At 59.9% G+C, this 18,770-nt stretch overlaps 6 protein-coding genes across 19 annotated transcripts in view; 1 reads left to right on the forward strand and 5 right to left on the reverse strand.

Moving 5' to 3' along the window:
* The first annotated feature begins 505 nt into the window (after window positions 1-505).
* On the forward strand, window positions 506-2,829 carry PPP1R14B (protein phosphatase 1 regulatory inhibitor subunit 14B). Its single transcript, XM_017537268.2, is given in 5 exon segments — window positions 506-649; window positions 651-932; window positions 2,052-2,135; window positions 2,369-2,401; window positions 2,491-2,829. Coding segments are annotated over 5 exon segments (597 nt in total). The 5' UTR covers window positions 506-520; the 3' UTR covers window positions 2,560-2,829.
* Window positions 2,830-3,175: 346 nt separating this feature from the next.
* FKBP2 (FKBP prolyl isomerase 2) lies at window positions 3,176-6,322 on the reverse strand. 7 transcript variants are annotated; one of them, XM_037741648.1, is made up of 7 exons: window positions 6,164-6,290; window positions 5,079-5,097; window positions 4,725-4,899; window positions 3,978-4,090; window positions 3,789-3,835; window positions 3,416-3,451; window positions 3,176-3,326 (listed from the first exon to the last, which is right to left on the reverse strand). In XM_037741648.1, the coding sequence occupies exons 3-7, from the start codon at window positions 4,893-4,895 to the stop codon at window positions 3,265-3,267; spliced, it is 429 nt and encodes a 142-aa protein (XP_037597576.1). In that variant the 5' UTR covers window positions 4,896-4,899; window positions 5,079-5,097; window positions 6,164-6,290; the 3' UTR covers window positions 3,176-3,264. The 7 variants fall into 7 exon arrangements, with proteins under 7 accessions (XP_037597576.1, XP_017392759.1, XP_037597577.1 ...); XM_017537270.2 differs by lacking the exon at window positions 5,079-5,097 and having other exon boundaries at window positions 6,164-6,322; XM_037741649.1 differs by lacking the exon at window positions 5,079-5,097 and having other exon boundaries at window positions 6,058-6,290.
* Window positions 5,179-6,051, reverse strand: LOC119472478 (collagen alpha-2(I) chain). Its single transcript, XM_037741647.1, has one exon. The coding sequence runs from the start codon at window positions 6,010-6,012 to the stop codon at window positions 5,215-5,217; it is 798 nt and encodes a 265-aa protein (XP_037597575.1). The 5' UTR covers window positions 6,013-6,051; the 3' UTR covers window positions 5,179-5,214.
* A 2,303-nt stretch (window positions 6,323-8,625) lies between the features above and the next one.
* On the reverse strand, window positions 8,626-13,175 carry VEGFB (vascular endothelial growth factor B). 3 transcript variants are annotated; one of them, XM_017537288.2, is made up of 7 exons: window positions 12,857-13,175; window positions 12,268-12,310; window positions 11,751-11,944; window positions 11,365-11,438; window positions 10,847-10,882; window positions 10,409-10,644; window positions 8,626-9,071 (listed from the first exon to the last, which is right to left on the reverse strand). In XM_017537288.2, exons 1-6 carry the CDS (start codon window positions 12,914-12,916, stop codon window positions 10,431-10,433), a joined length of 621 nt encoding a protein of 206 aa, XP_017392777.1. In that variant the 5' UTR covers window positions 12,917-13,175; the 3' UTR covers window positions 8,626-9,071; window positions 10,409-10,430. The 3 variants fall into 3 exon arrangements, with proteins under 3 accessions (XP_017392777.1, XP_017392776.1, XP_017392778.1); XM_017537287.2 differs by having other exon boundaries at window positions 11,751-11,947; window positions 12,857-13,174; XM_017537289.2 differs by having other exon boundaries at window positions 8,630-9,071; window positions 10,409-10,543; window positions 11,751-11,947.
* Window positions 13,176-13,459: 284 nt separating this feature from the next.
* On the reverse strand, window positions 13,460-17,085 carry DNAJC4 (DnaJ heat shock protein family (Hsp40) member C4). Of its 5 annotated transcripts, none has more exons than XM_037741651.1 (6): window positions 16,480-17,085; window positions 15,772-15,865; window positions 15,130-15,350; window positions 14,880-15,044; window positions 13,765-13,851; window positions 13,460-13,671 (listed from the first exon to the last, which is right to left on the reverse strand). In XM_037741651.1, the coding sequence occupies exons 1-6, from the start codon at window positions 16,563-16,565 to the stop codon at window positions 13,560-13,562; spliced, it is 765 nt and encodes a 254-aa protein (XP_037597579.1). In that variant the 5' UTR covers window positions 16,566-17,085; the 3' UTR covers window positions 13,460-13,559. The 5 variants fall into 5 exon arrangements, with proteins under 5 accessions (XP_037597579.1, XP_037597578.1, XP_017392771.1 ...); XM_017537282.2 differs by having other exon boundaries at window positions 13,464-13,671; window positions 14,880-15,041; window positions 15,130-15,314; window positions 16,480-16,872; XM_037741650.1 differs by having other exon boundaries at window positions 13,460-13,851; window positions 14,880-15,041.
* A 292-nt stretch (window positions 17,086-17,377) lies between these two features.
* Window positions 17,378-18,770, reverse strand: part of NUDT22 (nudix hydrolase 22) — a 3,689-nt gene continuing 2,296 nt past the window's right edge. For both annotated transcript variants that reach the window (XM_017537284.2, XM_017537283.2), the window contains exons 4-6: window positions 18,056-18,153; window positions 17,829-17,922; window positions 17,378-17,547 (exon numbers count right to left, since the gene is read on the reverse strand). In XM_017537284.2, the coding sequence (XP_017392773.1) occupies window positions 17,407-17,547; window positions 17,829-17,922; window positions 18,056-18,153 (333 nt within the window). In that variant the 3' untranslated portion in view covers window positions 17,378-17,406. The remainder of the gene's footprint in view (window positions 17,548-17,828; window positions 17,923-18,055; window positions 18,154-18,770) is intronic.

Consider the following 18,770-nt stretch of genomic DNA (forward strand, 5'->3'; position numbering starts at 1 on the left):
CGTGCCGGTCCGTGCGCAGGAGGGAGTTCGCCCCTCGCTGGCCGAGGGCTAGAGGACAGGGACATCGGGGACCACAGCGTCTCCTCACCAGATTCCCAGTCTGCACACGCTGTCCACTCCCCTGCATTCTTAGAGGGCCCCTATTCTCAGGTGGCCTCAATGAAGACAGAATGAGGAAGGGTCCAGGGAGGACTAGGATTCTGGCGGGAGCGCAAAGCGTCGTCCTAAGCACTTAGAACGCCTGGGTTTGGGACTGGACGGTGGCATTTAGGGGGTACGGACAGCTAAACCACCCTCTGCAAAAGAGACCCTCCCCTACCCCTGCCCGGGGGCGGAGTAAGGGAGAGGGGCGCGTAGAGGGGCTGTCCCTTTAAGGGGGTGTGGTCGGGGGGCGGAGTAAGAGCGAGACAGAGAAAGCGCTTCGGCGGCGGCAGCTCGGGCGGCGGCCGCGGGGGACAAAGGGCGGGCGGATCGGCGGGGAGGGGGCGGGGCGCGGCCAGGCCAGGCCCGGGGGCTCCGCATGCTGCAGCTGCCCCCGGGCGCCCCCGCCGCCGCCCTCGCCGCGGAGCCGCGCGGAGCGGAGCGGGCGAGCTAACCCGAGCCAGCCGGCGGGCGTCCCGGAGGCGGCGGCGCAGGGAGGGGCCCGACGCGCGCACGTGGCCCCGGCGGCCGCCATGGCGGACAGCGGGACCGCGGGGGGCGCGGCGTTGGCGGCCCCAGCGCCTGGGCCGGGCAGTGGCGGCCCAGGACCACGCGTCTACTTTCAGAGTCCCCCCGGGGCCGCAGGAGAAGGCCCGGGCGGCGCGGACGATGAGGGCCCAGTGAGGCGCCAAGGGAAGGTCACCGTCAAGTATGACCGCAAGGAGCTACGGAAGCGCCTCAACCTAGAGGAGTGGATCCTGGAGCAGCTCACGCGCCTTTACGACTGCCAGGTGTGTTCCCACCCCGCGCCGACACCTTAAAATCGATCTCGAGCCGGTCCGCCTGGGAGCCCCACTGTGAGCTCGCCTGTCACCGGAGTCAAAGGGCACTCTGCTTCCACGCGCGCTCCCCTCCTCTCTGCACTCCCCGTCCCGAATATATGCTCTTTCTTGTCTGACTTAAGTCACTTCTGTTTTCTCCGCTGCCTCAGACCCTCCGCCCCTCATGCCACTCCCCAGGTCAAGCTTAGTGTCCTCCAGAAGCCTCAAGGCGTGGCCTGGGCCTTGGGCAAGAGGCAGGGGGGCTAGTCTGGGCTGACACTGGCAGGAGGTCTCACCCCCTAGTGCCCGCTGGCTTAGACTGTGGTTACACGGAGCTAGTCTGATAGGTGGCTGGGGCTGGGCTGTTTTATGGACTAGCCTGGAACTCCATCTTGGCGTGCGTGCAGGCTAGCCCGTTTTCTGGGCTCTGCTTCTCCACCCCCATGACTCCCTGGTTATTCAGATGGTGACTCAGGCCCCGGGGGGCAGGGTGGAGGAGTGGGCTTGCCCGGTGCTGCCTGCCTACCCTAGCCCAGCCCTGGAATGCTGCTAACTCCAAACAGGATAGGGGCTTCCTGGGGAGGGTGGGGCAGGGTGGTGGGCACCCCCTCCCTCACCAAAGCATGGGCTCTTTGTTTCCTTTTTGCCAGGCCCGGGTCCTTCCCAGTGACCCCCTCAGCCTTCACTTCCTCCTCACTCCCGGGGAGCTGTGACAGGTGTTTGGGGGAGGGGAGGAGGCTATGATGAGCTGGGACAGCTGCATCCACCGGTGCTCTGGTGAGATGGGGGGTCCGGATGCTGGGGAGACACATCTGCCAGGTTCCCAGCCCAAGGTCTGTAGCCCTGGCTAGCTGGCCTTGTCTGGCACCCCTGGTGCCCACTGGCAGGGAGAGGAAACCCCTCCACCCCCCTTTGGGCAATTTGCCTTGGCACGGGCCTGATCTGTTTTCCTCCTCAGAGCAGCTGCCGTTGTGTCTGCTGGGCACAGGGCCGGGTTCCTCCGAGGTAGGCAGGGGCCTCAACCCAGAGCCCCTTTACACCCTCTAACTCAGGCTCTTGTCTCTTCCCCCTCCCCCACCCCCACCCCAGGAAGAGGAGATCCCAGAACTGGAGATTGACGTGGATGAGCTCCTGGACATGGAGAGTGATGATGCCCGGGCTGCCAGGGTCAAGGTGAGGGAGCTGGGGGGGTGGTGGGCGGAGGGCTCCCTGAGGCACTACTGTGGAGCCAGGCCCTGGAGTCTCAGCTCCTGCCTCAGCAGAATGGGGCCAGTGCCTAGCTGTGAAGTGGCCGTGGTATCTCCTGTGCCTCAGGGTGGCCCCAGTCCCTTGGAAGTGAGTATAGGTGAGCTCCAGGCCCCTACTCCTGAGGACTCACTTATCCCTCCTCCCCAATACCCTGCTAGGAGCTGCTGGTTGACTGTTACAAACCCACAGAGGTAAGAGCTTTCCCCAGGGGCAGGGTGAGGGGAGCCCGGCTCCTGACATCCTGGGGTCTGGTCTCCCTAATGTTTACCCTCCCACCCAGGCCTTCATCTCTGGCCTGCTGGACAAGATCCGGGGCATGCAGAAGCTGAGCACACCCCAGAAGAAATGAGGGTCCCCGACCCAGGCGAACGGTGGCTCCCACAGGACAATCGCTGCCCCCAACCTCATAGCAACAGCAATACCAGGGGACCCTGTGGCCAGGCCTGGTGCCATGAGCAGGGCTCCTCGTGCCCCTGGCCCAGGGGTCTTTTCCCCTGCCCCCCTCAGTTTTCCACTTGGGGTTTTTTATTGTTATTAAACTGATGGGACTTTTTGTGTTTTTATATTGACTCTGCGGCGCGGGCCCTTTAATAAAGCTAGGATACGCCTTTGGTGCAGCTAACAGACTCCACTGATCTCTTTTAGGGGGGCACGCCGCTCTGTGACTTCTGCCAGCTAGCTTCTCCCCAGGTGACCGCAGGCCTTCCTGAGGGCCACGTAGTCATGGCGATAGCCCAGTGCTGGCTCCCAGACCAGGAGCTGGAAGTGGCTAGGGAGCTGTGAGGGAGGGGGGAGCAGTATTGCTGTTGGCAGGCAGGAACACTCCTGTTTCTCTGGGCAAGGGCCACCATGCCATTGAGCCTAGGCCCCCAAGGCTACGCAGTCAGGAAAGGAGAAGGTAGGGGATGCTGGAGCTGAAGTCTCTGAGTCTCTCAGCACCCACAAACACACACAGTCACTCCATGGGCTTCTAAGGTGGTTTTTTTTTTTTTTTTTTTTAAGAACAATCTGGTCCCTGGATGGGGGCCTCTCCCCCCGCCCCTCCCCAGTCTGGCTACAGCTCCGATCGTCGCTCGATTTTGAGCAGCTCCACCTCAAACACCAGGGTTGCACCACCTGTGGGGGAGAAGTGGGGTCAAAATGCCAACCAGAGTCACAGGGAGGTGCGCTGGCTGCAGGTGATGGGGGGTCAAGAGGTTGACTACCTGGAATCTTTGGGGGAGCTCCCCGCTCTCCATACCCTGTTGAAGATGCAGAAAGAAACGGTCAGCGATGGCCAAGCTCCCTTCCAGCCTGGGCAAAGGGAGAGCGTTCTGCCCCTCAGCAAGAATGGCAGAAATGGAGAAGGTGTAATGGAGATGGGAAGGGGGTGCCAAAGGCCTGGCAAGGGCAGAGCCGGGCCACTACAGCTGAGTGCTTCAAGGATCTTGCCCTGTCCTCACTGCTAGACACAGCCAAACTTGGACGACGCATGTATTATAATAGACATGGAGAAGACCAATGAAAGGCGGAAGCAGCTTTCACCCTTCCCAGTCACACACCCCAAACCCACTCTGCACCCTCAGAGGGGCCTCTTACCCAGCTCGGATGGGATCACCAGCTTGCGCTTTTCCCCCTCACACATCCTGCAGGAAGACACATGCTCAGCCCACGGCAACACCCAGGGCCCCTGTCCTGTGTCCCTGGGGCTTGCCTCCCACAGCTTACCTCTTGGGTGGTGGCCATGCACACCCCCCCTGCTCCCAAGCCGATTCCCCCACGACTCACCCCAGCAGCCCCTGGTCCCAGCCCTTGATGACCTGGACTGTGCCAAGGGAGAAGACAAAAGGCTGGTTCTGGGGCAGGCTGCTGTCAAACTCCGTCCCATCTTCCAGCTTCCCCTGTGGGACCACGGGAAGGCCAATGAGGAGGAGGGGACCACCCCTGACACCCCCCTCCCTCAGCTGCTCTCCCCATCAAGCTGGCTCCCACAGCACTGGTGGTCAGTCCTTTTTGTTTTTTTAAATGGAGTCTCACTCTATTGCCATGGCTGGAGTGCAGTGGCAGGATCTTGGTTCACTGCAGCCTGCGCCTCCTGAGTTCAAACAATTCTCCCACCTCAGCCTCCCAAGTAGCGGGGATTACAGGCGCCTGCTACCATGCCCAGCTAACTCTGTATTTTTAGTAGAGACAAAGTTTCATCATGAGGCCAAGCTGGTCTCAAATTCCTGACCTCAGATGATTCACCCAACTTGGCCTCCCAAAGTGCTAAGATTACAGGTGTGAGCCACCGTGCCCAGCTGGTCATAGTCCTTTAAGAGACAGAGTCTTGGGCAGCTGACAGTACACTGTCACTGCCTGCTGGTGCCCACCTGGGCAGTAGGCAAGGGCAAGGCAGAACCATGAAAACCGGCTTAGAGGGGAGAGGGGACTTTCCCAAGGTCACCTACTTGGCTAATGGAGAACCAGACTCCCAAGCACTTTCTGGTCCTTGGAAGCCCCACCCATTCCCAAAAGGCTGCCCATCCCACTCACCGTATAGTGCATGTGCAGGACATCCCCTTTACGAGATTTGATGGGACAGTGGTCCACCCGTTTCTTGACCCCGACCTGCAGCTTCCTTTTGCCCTCGGCCCCTGTGGCCGTGGCCACGGCGCTCAGGCAGATGGACAGTACTGTCAGGACCTGGACCCAGCTCAGCCTCATGTCTCTGTGGGCACAGACCCCGACCGACAGACTGAACGGGGCGGGGTGGGGGGGGAGACAGGGAGGGCATGGAACACGGGTAGGTACCAGGAGGGTCCGACCACCACTGTATCTTGCTTGCCCCGGGGATCCCCTTTATCCCGGGTCACCGCCCTCTCCCCCGGGCTTCGGGGCCACACTTACCAGTCCAGTGAGAAGGGGGCTTGGCCGAGGACCCCAGCAGCGGGGGGAGGGGGTCAGGGGAGGCCACAGCAGCCAGGGCCCCGCCCCTTTGCTCACCCCCATACCTTCCCTCCCTCCCGGTCCCCACCTCCGCTCTTCAGTTCCCACCCGTCCCTTTACGCAAAGTCCAGACCCTATCTGGCTGCACAGCAGTTGCCCCGACTGGGCGGTCCCACTCACGCCACACCCAGCTGCCCTCGGCCCAGCACACCCACATCTCTGCGGCCGTTGCAGGGGGTCGGCCCCGAGGCACCCACACATCCCCGCTGGGTGGCTCCGAGGAGCCCGGGTCCTCGGAAGATACCCCCCAGCTTGGCCCTGTGCCTCCGCCAGGGGCGCCGCCCCAGCTCTGAGCCCTTGGGGGTCTCCGGGGCACCCAGACTGGCCCTGTGTCCGCTGGCCGCCGAGACCGCTCCACCCACACCACCTCTCCCGGAGGAGTTCTCGGCCTACCGCGTCCCCAAGCTCGACCACCACGGAGACCACCCCCGCGTCGACGCCCGGGGCCATTACTCGGGCCGGGCTCCTCACTTGGTTCTTTGGCACCGCCTTTCGGAGGACGCGGTGCCGCCCCCGGGCCTGCAGCCCCGCCTTCGTCAGAACTAGACCCCTTTTCCGGAGCTGTAGCCACGCCACTCACCGGCTGAAGCCCCGCCCCCAGCGCCTGCACTCCCTTCCCCTCTGCTTCCGACCCCGAGGCTCCGCCTTTCACCTCCTCCAGCTCCTCCTTCAAAAGCCAGGCTCCGTCCCCCGACCCTCCTAGCTCCGCCCCCCGCCGCCGGGCTCCGCCTTCCACTGGCACCAGCTCGGAGGTCCCACCCTTCCCGGTTCCACGCCCCGCCCCAAGCCCCAGGACTCCGCCCTGTGCGGCGTGAGAACCCTCCCCCTGCGGCATCTCCGGACAGCTCCAGCCAATTTCCACCCCCAATTTCCTCGTCACCTAGTTCTCGTTGACACTCGGAGCCCGGCTCGCTCCTGCCCGGCCTGATCCAGCCTGCCCTCTTGCACCCCGGGTCCCCCCGGCCCGGGCTGTGGCCCCCGCTCACCTCCTCGCCGCGCCCCCGGAGCCAACCCCGGTGGTGCTGCTGCCTCTGCGCAGGCGCGTCCTCGTCGCTACGAGGCCGGGCCACGCCGCCCTCCCTCATTGGGCCGTGCGAAACCCGCGGCCACAAGCCCGCTGGCGCGGCACTTTCCCTAGCCCCGCCCCCGCAACGCCGCTACCCTGCGTCACTTCCGGCGGAGAGGTAGTCCGAAAGGTTAGGTGAAAGTGACTTCCGAAAAGTCCGGAAGCACTTCCGGCCGAGGTGATAGTAGGGTCAGGCGGGCATGGGTTCCCGGAGGGGGTCTTGAGGCGCCATTTCAAGTCGCTTCCAGCCTCTCCCACAGCACTCTCATCATGGCCCACAGCCCTCAGTCGCCGTGGAAAGATCCTGGGCTTCAGATTTGAATTCCGGGTCTGCAACTTGACTGGCTGTGTGCTTGGTAGAATCTGGCATCCGACACAGGCGTGTAACACGGGCTTGATGACACCCACCCCACCGGGCCCCTGTAGGACCAGATGATTTCCAATGCCAAGCCCTGACCTGCCAATGCTCCTGCCCGCGTCTCTCTCCCAGGAGCCAGGCTTACCTCTACCTGTGCAGCTGGGCTCTGACTCTTGACTGGAATGATCTGGCTGGGCCCGTTCCCCCACCAGATTTATTTTCAGGGGCCCCAGCACCCACCAAACATCAACTGAAGTTATGAGCCTGCAGTTGAGAGGCAGCTAAACCTAGCTTGAAGGTTCCGATGTGAGGGCCAATCCCCAGGCCAATTAGCCTTTTTGAGCCTATTGCCTCAATTGAAAAAGGAAGACAATCATCATGCTGACCTCAGAATTGAGGAGATGCATGTGAAGCATTGCGGGTGTCTGGGGGGGCTAGGTGGGCTCTGGAGGTGGTAGTTCTGGGGCCCTAACCCTCCTCTGCCTCATGCTAATTGACCTGTGGCATGTCCGGTGACATCATGACTGAGAAAATGATTTGAAAGTAGTAATCGCTGTCAGGAATTGTCTCCTCCTTCAACCCACTGCTGCCTTGGGCCCACTACGATCATAACCACATGTTCTGACCCAGCACCTCAGAGAAAACCTCCATTAGGGTAGTTGTCCCTCCACTCAGGTGGCTGCCCCTCCATGCAGGTGGCTGCCCAATTGAGTTAACTCTGCCCCTGAGTCCTGCCTCAGTGGGCAAAGCACTGGTGCCCAAGGCTGGCCTTTTATACATCCCAAACTACTCAGCCCTGGGCACTGGAGGCTGCAGGGAGAAGGGGGAGGGGCTGGGCTTGGGCTGCGATAGACAAGTCAGGTGAATCTCAGGCAGCAACTGCAGGGTTCAAGGGAAGTGAAGATGGAGAAAACTGGGTTGGGTGGGCGCGGTGGCTCATGCCTGTAATCCCAGCACTTTGGGAGGCTGCGGTGGGCAAATCACCTGAGGTCAGGAGTACAAGACCAGCCTGGCCAACATGGTGAAACCCTGTCTCTACTAAAAATACAAGAAATTTGCTGGGCATGGTGGCAGATACCTGTAATCCCAGCTACTTAGGAGGCTAAGGCAGGAGAATGGCTTGAACCCGGAAGGTGGAAGTTGCATTGGGCCGAGACCACGCCATTGCACTCCATCCTGGGCAACAAGAGCGAAACTTCATCTCAAAAAAGAAAAAAATACAAAAATTAGTTGGGTGTGGTGGCCGGTGCCTGTAATCCCAGCTACTTGGGAGGCTGAGGCAGAAGAATTGAACTCAGGAGACGGAGGTTGCAGGGAGCCAGGATCGTGCCATTGCACTCCACCCTGGGCAACAGAGCAAGACTCTATCTCAAAAACAAAAGAAAAAGAAAACTATGAGGGTTGTGGTGAGCGGAGCCTGCTGCCCAAACCAGGCCCACCAGCCCCAAACCTTTGGTGCTTCCCTTTCAGGGAAGTGGGAGTGAAGTGAAGACAGGGCAGGCGCCGGGGCTTTAGAGTCAAGCTACAGGGAACAAAAAGCAGCAGATGCTGCCAGTGTGGCCCGGCAGGAAGAATGAGTGTCCTTTTCCATTGTCTGAAGATGGTCTCAAGCTTCTCCGCAGCCCAAGGACCCCAGCCACAGCACTCTTCTGTTCCCTATGTGCACATGTGGAAATTGCTACTCAGAGAGGCAGGGGCAGTGATAAGCAAGGTCACTCAGCAGATCTGGGTCCCACCCCAAGCGCTCTGGCCACAGAAGGCTGTCTCCTTCCAGAAAAGAACCCCGGTGAGAAGCAGGACTGGCACTCTGTATCAGCTGGGCTCTCCCTGACCTCCATGCCTGGCAATAACACGAAAGTGATGAATCCATGATTCCAGCCCTGCCTGGGATCTGCGGCGGCTCCTTAGTCCTCATTTCCTTCATCTGCATGATGAGGGAGGGAGACAGGCTATGGATTTAGTAATGCAGACATTCATGCCCAAACCAGCCAGCCTGGACAGTGACAAACAGTGATACAGGCAGGGACAGCTGCTTTCCATCTCTTTTATCAGGGTCAGGGGTCACAGTTCTCATACCGAAGCCTGAAGCCCAAATCCCTTTAGGCAGAGGTTTGGGTCTTCTTAGTGAGAGGAGGAAGAGCCAGTTGTAAGATGCTTACTTGCCCAGGGTGGTTAGAAGCTGAGACAGTACCCCATTTTCCCCTGAGCTGGTATATGACCCCTCTTGCTGCCTCCCAGTCTCCTCTTCCAACTCTGTCCAGTTAGATGACAGCCTCAGGGAGACGAGGGATGGCAGGAGAGCCCTCTGAGAGGCGCAGGTCCTGGAGCAGCTTCTGCCTGGGCTGAGGTCTTGGGGGCTTGGCCCTTTTCACCAGGCTCCTCTCTGTTCCCCCATTAGGGTATGGCCTCTTGAGGCAAGTCACCCCGGTGAGTCTGAAAAGCCGTATGTCACCTTCGGAGCTTCCGGCACCTGAGGAGGGAGGATGTGATGTGTTCATGCTGCTGGAACTCAGCCCCAGCCCTGGACTCACTTGTGCCTCGGGCCCATTAAGTTCACAACCTAGGCATCCTGCCACACCACTCAGCCTTGGGCGCTGGAGGCTGCAGGGACAAGGACGAAACTTCTGTGAAGCCCATCCTCTCCCGATACTCCTGGGAAGCTCACACTGGCCTGGCCCATATGATGTCACCCCATGGCCTCACTGTGGGACACGGGTGGTGAGAGACACTTCAGATAAGGGTAGATGAGGGTTCCACTATGTCCCCTGGCCTCTTGAAGCCCATAGGTAGGGTAGGCATCTACCACAGAGGCTTCTGGGAAGGCCCGAACTGCAAGCTGGAAAAGCTGTGGCACGCATTTCTTTCTTTCTTTTTTTTTTTTTTTTTGAAACAGAGTCTTGCACTGTCGCCAGGCTGCTGGAGTGCAGTGGCACCATTTCGGCTCACTGCAACCTCTGCCACCCAGAATCAAGTGATTCTCCTGCCTCAGCCTCCCGAGTAGCTGGGACTACACGTACACACCACCATGCCCAGCTAATTTTTGTATTTTTAGTAGAGATGAGGTTTCACCATGTTGGCCAAGATGGTCTTGATCTCTTGACCTCGTGATCTGCCTGCCTCAGCCTCCCAAAGTGCTGGGATTACAGGCATGAGCAACTGCGCCTGGCTCTGTGGCCCGCATTTCTACTCCAGGCAGATGTCGCCTCCTCCAAGAGATCTCTGACCTCTGAAACATCAGGCCAGGTGCTCCTCACCACAGCCCTTGACATCCTCTGCTGGCATCATCCCTCCTGTATCTGACTCCTGAGTTAGAATGTTTGACTTGCTTACGCAGCTCCAATTACCAGCAGCTGCCTGGTAAATTTTTTTTTTTTTTTTTTTTTTTCTGAGACGGAGTTTCACTCATGTTACCCAGGCTGGAGTGCAATGGCGCGATCTCGGCTCACCGCATCCTCCACCTCCTGGGTTCAGGCAATTCTCCTGCCTCAGCCTCCTGAGTAGCTGGGATTACAGGCACGCACCACCATGCCCAGCTAATTTTTTGTATTTTTGGTAGAGACGGGGTTTCACCATATTGACCAGGATGGTCTCGATCTCTTGACCTCGTGATCCACCCACCTCGGCCTCCCAAAGTGCTGGGATTACAGGCTTGAGCCACCGCGCCCGGCCCCTGGTAAATATTTGTTCAACATATTCAACAGCTTCCCCTTCCCTGGCCCTCCTCCTACTGGCAGGCTCACTGCAGACCTGCTCCAGAGCAGGGCCTTGATGCGTTTCCAAACAAATACCACCCCACAGATGCCTCACCTGCAGGTGTCTGGGTTGAGCTCTAAGCCCCGCCCTTGGCAACGGAGGAAGCTGCGGCGTCGGCAGCGGCAGCGGCAGGTCCGGTGGTCAGGGCGCTGGTGGCGCTGGGTGCAGCGTGGGCAGAGGGGCCTGGGGCTGGAGTAGGATGGGTGATGTCAGCTGGGGAGGGTGCTCCGGGGGCAGAATCCCAGCCCGGAACAGAGCGGGGCTGGGGACGGTGGTGGGGAGTGGCAGCCCTAGGGAGGAGAAGCGACATGTCTGGGGTGGGAAGGAAGAGTCTTCCCTGGAGCTGGGGTCAGGGTAGAGCACACAGGCTTTGGGAGCAGAGGAAAAGGGAAAGCGGGCGACAGGTGAGAGGAGAAACATGGGAGGGGCGACAGCTTCCAGACTCACTGGTACTCCCCTTACCCCCACTCAGCTGGAGTCCAAGAGACTCACCTGTCCGGCTTCACAGCACTGTCCTTTCTTTTAGGTCTGAAAAGTAACAGAAATAGACAGAGACAAGAGGAGGAAGATCAGGAAATCCCAGTATCTCACTCTTTTTTTTTTTTGGAGACTGAGTTTTGTTCTTCTTGCCCAGGCTGGAGTACAGTGGCATGGTCTCAGCTCACTGTAACCTCCGACTTCCTGCTGTCTCAGCCTCCCAAGTAGCTGGGATTACAGGTGCCCACCACCACACCCAGCTAATTTTTGTATTTTTAGTAGAGACAGGCCATGTTGCCCAGGCTGATCCTGAACTCCTGACCTTAGTGATCCACCCGTCTCATCCTCCCAAAGTGCTGGGATTACAGGCAAGAGCCACTGCACCCAGCCTAAGCATCCTACTCTCTTGCCCCAGATCCGAGGCCTACGCTTGGCTCTACTCTTAGGAACCTGGTTCCCAGTTCTGCTGACCACCATACCCAGCACCCCCAAGCCTGGCCTCTGAGAGCTGAGAAGTTGGCCCTGGCTGGCACCTGCATTCACACTGGCTGTGTTCTTCCAGGGACATCTCCCCCAGCTGACTGCTTGGGTACCGGATCATGAGGATCTGTGCTCAGAAGAACAGGGAGGACAGTGAGGGAGAGAGAGAAAAGGGATTCTCTAAGGCTGGAGGGAGAAAAGCTCACCCAACAGCCTGGACCCTGGCCGCTAGCCCTCCTCTCTACCCACCTCCTGTGCCTCAGTCTCCAGGATGCCCCAGCCCCAGAGCCAGCCAGCATCACCCTGCCCGCTGCCCCGCCTGCTGCATACATGCATCCCCTGCCCGCTGCCCTGCCTGCCCCATACATGCATCCCCTGCCCGCTGCTCTGCCTGCCCTGTACATGCATCCCCTGCCTGCTGCCCCGCCTGCCCCAGTACCTGCATCCGGACTTGGTGCTGCCCAGTAGGCACACACTCCAGGCCATCGTCAGGGCAGCAGCCACCACAGCGCTGCACAGTCACACAGCTGGGCACCAGCTGTTTGGCCACGGTGCCCATGAGCTCCACAGTCAGGGGCACCACCACCTCCCGGGGCTGGCAGGTAGCACGAGTATACACATCTATCCATGACACTACTGGGGGCAGACCGGTAAAGGGTTAAGTCCCCACTGGTTTTCCTGCAGCTGCTCCCAGCAGCTGTCCTCCCCAATCCCCAAGCCATAGCCACCTTCCACTACCCCTCCCTGCTCTGCCCTCACAACCTGTCTTCCCCTGCCCTGTTTATCCAGAACCAAGTAACCCCACTGCCTCAGTTTCCTCCTTCGTGAAATGGGTAGAATAATAGTTTGCATCTTCCGGGGGAGTTACACAAGATGATGGACACCAGGCACCTGGAATTAGGGCCCCTGATAAACCCTCTTAGCGCTGGCTAGAGCTGAGTTTTTATGAGTATTACCTTTCTTCTGGTGGCCAGGGGCATCAGGCTGGGACACAGAGGCCTGTGGGAGAGAAAAGACCTGGACCCAAGGTACACGCTAGGAGAGTCTGGCACTGTCGCCATCCCTGGGATTTTGCCCTTGCATCAGGAGGCTTCACCACCTCTCTGCCATCTTTCCAGATTGCTCTGTTCCTGTGGCCACTGCTCTAGCTTTATCTGTCCTCTCTTGGCCATCCTGGACCTACCCTGGCCCAAAACCCAACAGGTGCCCCGGTGGCCGCATCAAATCTCCAGGCCGCGGAGCCGAGCATGTCTAGGGGCTGCATACAGATCAGGAGCGCGCACTAAGTCCAGCGGGCACCGAGGCAGCCCCGCCCCCGGCGGCGCCCAGGGGACGGGGTGGGGCAGAGGAGTGGCCCCAGGCTAGGGCTGGCGGGCTGGCGGGGAGGGGCACCTCTCAGGGGATGCACGCGTTGGGCCCCCGAGACGTCCGCGTTCAAGGCCGTACCCCGCAGATCCCCTGGGCGGAGGCCGCGGGTCGCCTCCTCACTTCCGCCAACCTTGAGAGAGGGCAAGGCGGGCTGGCGCGCTGTCGGGCTGCACGTACCTGGGCGGGGGCCAGCTGCAGGAGCGCGGCGAGCAGCAGGCGGCGGAGCAGGGGGCTCATGGTGCCCGCAGGGGCCGCCCGCCGGGGGCGCCCGCATCGCCCTAGCCCGGTGGCGCCGGGGGCGGCGGTAGCCAGAGCCCCATGGCTTGGGCCCGGACGCGGCGGGTGGGGGCCGGGCGCAGGGGGCGGCTCCTCCACTGCCCCCTCCTGAGCCCTGGTTTCAGGCAGCGCAGCGCAGCGCAGCGGCGGCAGGAGGAGCCGGGCAGGCGGGCGACCGGTGGCGGCTGGCTGTGGCGGCAGGGACGGCGGGGGCGACGGGGGGCCGGGCCGGGGCTGGCGGGCGGGCGGCTCATGTGACCCAGACACGCGCTCCCCACCGGGCCGTGGGGCGGGGGCGGGGCGGTGGGGGGGGGCGAGGCCGCCGGCGGGGCCCGCCCCCTCCACACACCCCCTCCCGCCTCCCGCCGCTGCAGGGGAAAGGGGACGCGCCGCCCAGGGGGCCGGGCTCCCCGGTCGCCCGCCGCTAGAACCTGGAGGGCGGAGCGCTGCCCCTTGGCGAGGCTGGGACTGGGGGCGCTGGGCCTAAAAGAGGGAGCCGGACACGAGCTCTGCAATCACTTTATTGTGCGCGTTTTGGGGAGCTGGCCGTCCTGGGAAGGAAGCAAGATGGAGCGCACAGCAGACCCCCAACCAGGTGAGCCCCTTAGGGGTCAGCGCCTGGGGGCACGATCTCGGGTCCTTGGGTTGGCCCTGGTGGTGGTGGCTGCTGCTGCTTCTGCCATTGTTGCTTCTGCTGGAGGCTGGCTCTGTTGGCCCTGGAGGAGAGGGCACCTGGGTGGTTGGGACAGGGACCCCCAAGGGTAGTGCCAGGACAGGGAGCAGGGGGGCAGAATAGAGCAGGGACAGACCTGGCCCGCGCCCGCGCGTCGTTGTACATGGCGGTGATGATCCGATCCTTTTCATCCATGAAGTTAAGGTGCATCTGCTCTACCATCCTGCAATGGGTCACAGTTAACTCTGGGACTCCAATTCCTGCTGTCCCTCAAGTCCTGCCTTCTTCCACCCCACTCTAGGGGCCTCACGGCTCTTTAACCCTCACAGGGTTTAGGGACCTCAGCCTGACACTGCTTATGATAGGTGGGGAGAGCTCAGAGTGGCCCTGGCCTGTCTAGGGTCCAATGGCATCCAAAGGCCCTGGCTGCCCTTCGAGGTGTGACGGCAGCTATGAACATGGGGTGCTCCTCCCAGAAGACTAGAAAGGGTGTGCATCTAACTCCATCACTGAACTAGGCAGGCTACTAGCAGTAGGCACTGACCTTTAGGTATCTGCTTTAGAAAATCAGCTTCGTGGCCCGGCTCGGTGGCTCATGCCTGTAATCCCAGCACTTTGGGAAGTGGAGGTGGGTGGATCACCTGAGGTCAGGAGTTCAAGACCAGCCTGACCAACATGGTAAACCCTGTCTCCACTAAAAATACAAATAAATTAGCTGGGCATGGTAGTGTGCACCTGTAGTCCCAGCTACTGGGGAGGCTGAGAGAGAAGAATTGCTTGAACCCAGGAGGCAGAGATGAGGTTGCAGTGAGCCAAGATTGCGCCACTGCACTCCAGCCTGGGCGACAGAGTGAGACTTCGTCTGAGAAAAATAAAAAATAAAAAAGGAAGAAAAAAGAAAATCAGCTTCATGGCACGTGTAAGAGTGGCAGAGAGATGCGGACTGCCAAATGAAAGCTGTGCTGCATTTGCTGCTTGTACTTGATTTTGTTTGGCTCAGTCCCTCCCTGGCAGCCAGCATGAAAGATTTACATTTGAAATATGAAAAGCTGTAAGTGACAACGTTAGCTCTTAGTGCAGCGCTGTCTTCACTAAGTAAGGAAAGGCTCCAGAGACCGATTTCAAGCAACTCTCAGTTTGAGAGACACAAGAGTATGTGCCGTGAGGTGCTGTGCAGGGCTGGCTGACCACACTGGAATTCACCCACCCTCCTGCCCTCTGCCCATTTCTCCCAGGGAGAAAAGGCGTTACCTGAAGATGACATAGTGCAGGCCCATGCCGACCAGCATGAGCAGGAGGCAGTACCTCAGCACTTGCTGGTTGCATTTGTGTTGCTGCTGCCTAGACTGGGGCCCCTGTGGCCTCACATGGTGAAACTGGGACCAGTACTGTGCATTGGGGTGCTCCCGGGAGCTGCTAGGAGGCAGAGGAAAGGACACTGTGGAAATGAGGCTCCCCAAGCAACCTGGGGTGGGGCGAGCTGAGGGCAGGACTACTGTACCTGTGTGTTTGGCAGGTAGACTTGTCATGGGCTGTGGTTCCTGGAGACTCTGGGGGGCTAGGTGAGCGGAGCTGGTCATCATAGCTGCGGCGGCTCTGCTCATGGCTGAGCACGTGGTATGCCTCGCTCAGCTCCACAAAGCGGTTGTGCAGGGCTGGGTTTCCAGGGTCCCGGTCCGGGTGCAGCTGGGGTGGGGCAGGACTCCCCTTATCTCCCTTTGCCTGTCCCTCCCCAGGACCCATGCTGATGACATCCACACACCAGGGCTCCAGTCATGCCCAGAGGCCCCACATAGTCAGTGACCCTCACTCTGGCCTCCCTACTCCTCAGAAGGCCAGAGAGCCACGGACTTTTTGCCCCCTCCTGTGTTCAAGCCCTCCCTACCTGCCAGCCCCCTGCATTTACCATATGCCCCGTTCCAGGTTTCTCAAGAAGAGGTAGGTCAAGAAAACCAAGCCCAGCCCATCAGACAACCCCTGGCTCCTGCCCATAGCCTTTCCCCTGCCCTTGAGCACCTGCCAGTCCCTTTGAGGGCTGAAAGAACATGCCACCAGCCAGAGATGCAGGTCTACTCCTGGGAACTTGAAGCATGCCCCCACTGGCTGTTCCTGCTCCCCATCCCCACATTAGGGGCACTGTTACCTCTTTGGACTTGGCAAAGAAAGCTCGTTTAACTTCCTCAGTGCTGGCACCAGGATGTACCCCCAGCACGTCATAATAATTCCTGGGCCTGGACCTGTGGAGAGAGTCCCAAACCTGCAGGGGCTGAGGAAACCCAAAAGATAGCTCCGCCCTGCCCTTACCAGCCCCTCCCTGGGCCACACCCTTTAATTTAGCCTCCGGGAGCTGAGAGGCTGATACAGGTCCCAGGACCCATCCGTCTCTAGATCAGCCCTCCCTTTGGAGGGTTTCAGGCATAATACAGGTCAGGATCTCTCAAAGTGGAGTCCAAAAACGTTGGAAAAAACTGATTCCTAAGCCCCACCCAATTGATTCCTTCAGTTCAGAATCTCGAGAGCAGAGCCCAGGAATCTGCATTTTGTAGTCAACACCCCCCCCACGCCTCCCATCCCCCACAGAGGGCTATGCACAGTGATGCTTTAAAACCACACACACACAGAGCTGGGGTAAGAGGGTTGGGTGTGACCTGGACTCAAATTCCTCCTCTGCTGCTTAAATCGGTGTATGACCTTGGGGGTCTTTATCTCCGATCCTCAACAGGGAAGGTGAGGGTTACCTGAGACAAACCTGGGAACCTCCTGACACGCAGTAGAGACCACAAATATCTCAGCACATAGGGCAAACAGTAACCCATTGAACAACCAGGACGGCCCCCCGCGCCCAACTCACCGCTGCCCGGCAGCCGTTCCGAGGAGCCGGGAGGGAGGGCTGTGGGGCCACAGCCGGCACAGGCGCAGGGGCAGTAGGGGCGGCATGGCGGCGGGAGGGCAGCTGGGAAAGAAGGCCACCAAGAGCGCATTGGGACCAGGATGGGGCTAGACTTCAAGCACCCGGGGAAGAGGGAAGGGGCCTGGCCCGGTGTTTCTGCGAAGGAAGACTGAAGCAGGCCCGGGGAGGGGGCGGTTCTTGCCCAGGACCAGACCCGCGTGTCCTGGACCTGCCCCTTCCTCTGACTGGAGCATCCGCGGCCCTTCCCCGCGCTGACTTCGGGGTCTGGACAACCAGCCCGGGACTTGGAGACCCCGTTCCCACCCAGGGAGCTTGAGGCCGGGCGAAGGAGGGGCCACAACCAGGCCCCGCCCCCATCGAGCACAGACCCCCACGGCCGTCGCCATTTCCTGCGTCTATTCAGGCCCCGCCCTCGCACTCTCATTGGCTTGGTTGCTAAGGCCACGCCCAGCGGGCCGAAAAATGTGGTTGAGACCCCGCCCCTACGCGTCTATTGGCTTTTGGTGCCTCCGGCCCTCCCGCCTGCGGACTCGCTGGACAGGCGCCGGCGCTGGACAGGAGCAACAGGGACGGAGCCCACTCTCTGAGTCTTTGTGAGGCTTTCGGCCCTGCCACCGTCTCTCTGTTACGCTGCTGCTCCGCTCTGCAGCGAGGCATATCTCATAGAGCTGCTTCTGCCCCGGAGCCTCACTGGAGCCAGCAAAGGGAGGCACAGTCCTCATCCCCTGCTTGCAGAGGGGGACACTGAGGCTGGCAGGTTTTTTCCCCACCCCCAAGTCACGTGTCCTGCCTTACACACTCAGGTCCCATTGCTCCTCTCTATCACAGAAACAGCAGATGCCAATAAAATGAAGTCCTTTATTGTCTTCAGAATGGTGGGAGTAGGGCTGGGGACCTTAGGGCTGCTCCGGTGGGACTTCCCTGAACCCGGTTGTAGAGGAGAATGGCGCCTTTGGCCGAGGGACAGAGCTCAGCCCACATTTCCGTCTCCTGCAATCTCCGCACGTTCTGTGGGGAGACAGCCAGACACAGGCATTCAGGCCTTGTCACATCTCCTGCCAGGGCTGTGCCTGGAATTCCTGAGCCTCAGAGACCTCTGCACTGTCCCTAGGGAGGCATGTTAAGGGGCTGAACAGGTCCCTAGACCTTTCCCTTGCACTGAGGGCAAATCTTGTGACTCTGGAGGGAACTGTGACCCAGCCGACACCTTCCCCACAAGACAAGCACTGCCAGGTCTCTTTGCAGACCCCAGCCCTGGCCTCCAAGCAAGACGGTTTGTCATTCTGCACCTGTGTCTCCACAAAGATGATTCCTGTAGACTCGTGGGCCTCGGGACCTCCACTCAGGTAGTGCTTCCTCACCTGCTCAGAAGTCAGGCTGCACCTGGACAAGAACACACGGATGGCTTAGTGGGTGACCAGCCCCTGCGGGGTCCCTGTGGAGTCACAGCTGCCTCAGCCCATTCCTCACCACCCACCTCCCCAAGACCCAGGATCAAGCACCCGAGCCCACTCACTGGACATAGAACTCGGCACTCGCTCGGCCAGCACTGGTCTCGTTTCGGGCGATTCCCAACAGCAGGGGCTGGCTCAGGGTGAGCAGCGGCAGGTTCACCTGGGGTGGAGGGTATGGGGGGGAATTCCCTCCTATCAATGCCACTGCCCACATCCCTGCCCCTCTCAATGAAAATCAGCCTGTTACCCATGTACAGCATTTTATGCCTTGTAGATCAAGGGTCCAGCATCACAGAATGTCACCTGATGGCCATGTTTGTTCTACAGATGCACCAAAACCAGAGAGACTGAGCACTTTGCCCAGAGTTGCCGAGGGAAGTCAGTTTAGTGACTGGGACTCCCATGTACTCCTTTTTCAACAGACTTGGGGAGGAGGCAACACATTTGTGATTGTTTCCATTGAAAAGATGATTTCTTGGCTGGCCAATCCCAACACTTTGGGAGGCCAAGGCTGGCGGATCACTTGAGGCCAGGAGTTTGAGACCAGCCCGGCAACATGGCAAAACCTCATCGCTACTAAAAATACAAAAATTAGCCAGGTGAAGCCGAGGGCAGTGGCTCACATCTTGAATCCCAGCACTTTAGGAGGCTGAGGCGGGCAGATCATGAGGTTAAGAGTTTAACACCAGCCTAACCAACATGGTGAAACCCCGCCTCTACTAAAAATACAAAAAAATTAGCTGGGCGTGGTGGCATGTGCCTGTAATCCCAGCTACT

This window comes from Cebus imitator, unplaced genomic scaffold (assembly GCF_001604975.1).
Source record: "Cebus imitator isolate Cc_AM_T3 unplaced genomic scaffold, Cebus_imitator-1.0 Scaffold102, whole genome shotgun sequence".
Classification (NCBI taxonomy): domain Eukaryota; kingdom Metazoa; phylum Chordata; class Mammalia; order Primates; family Cebidae; genus Cebus; species Cebus imitator.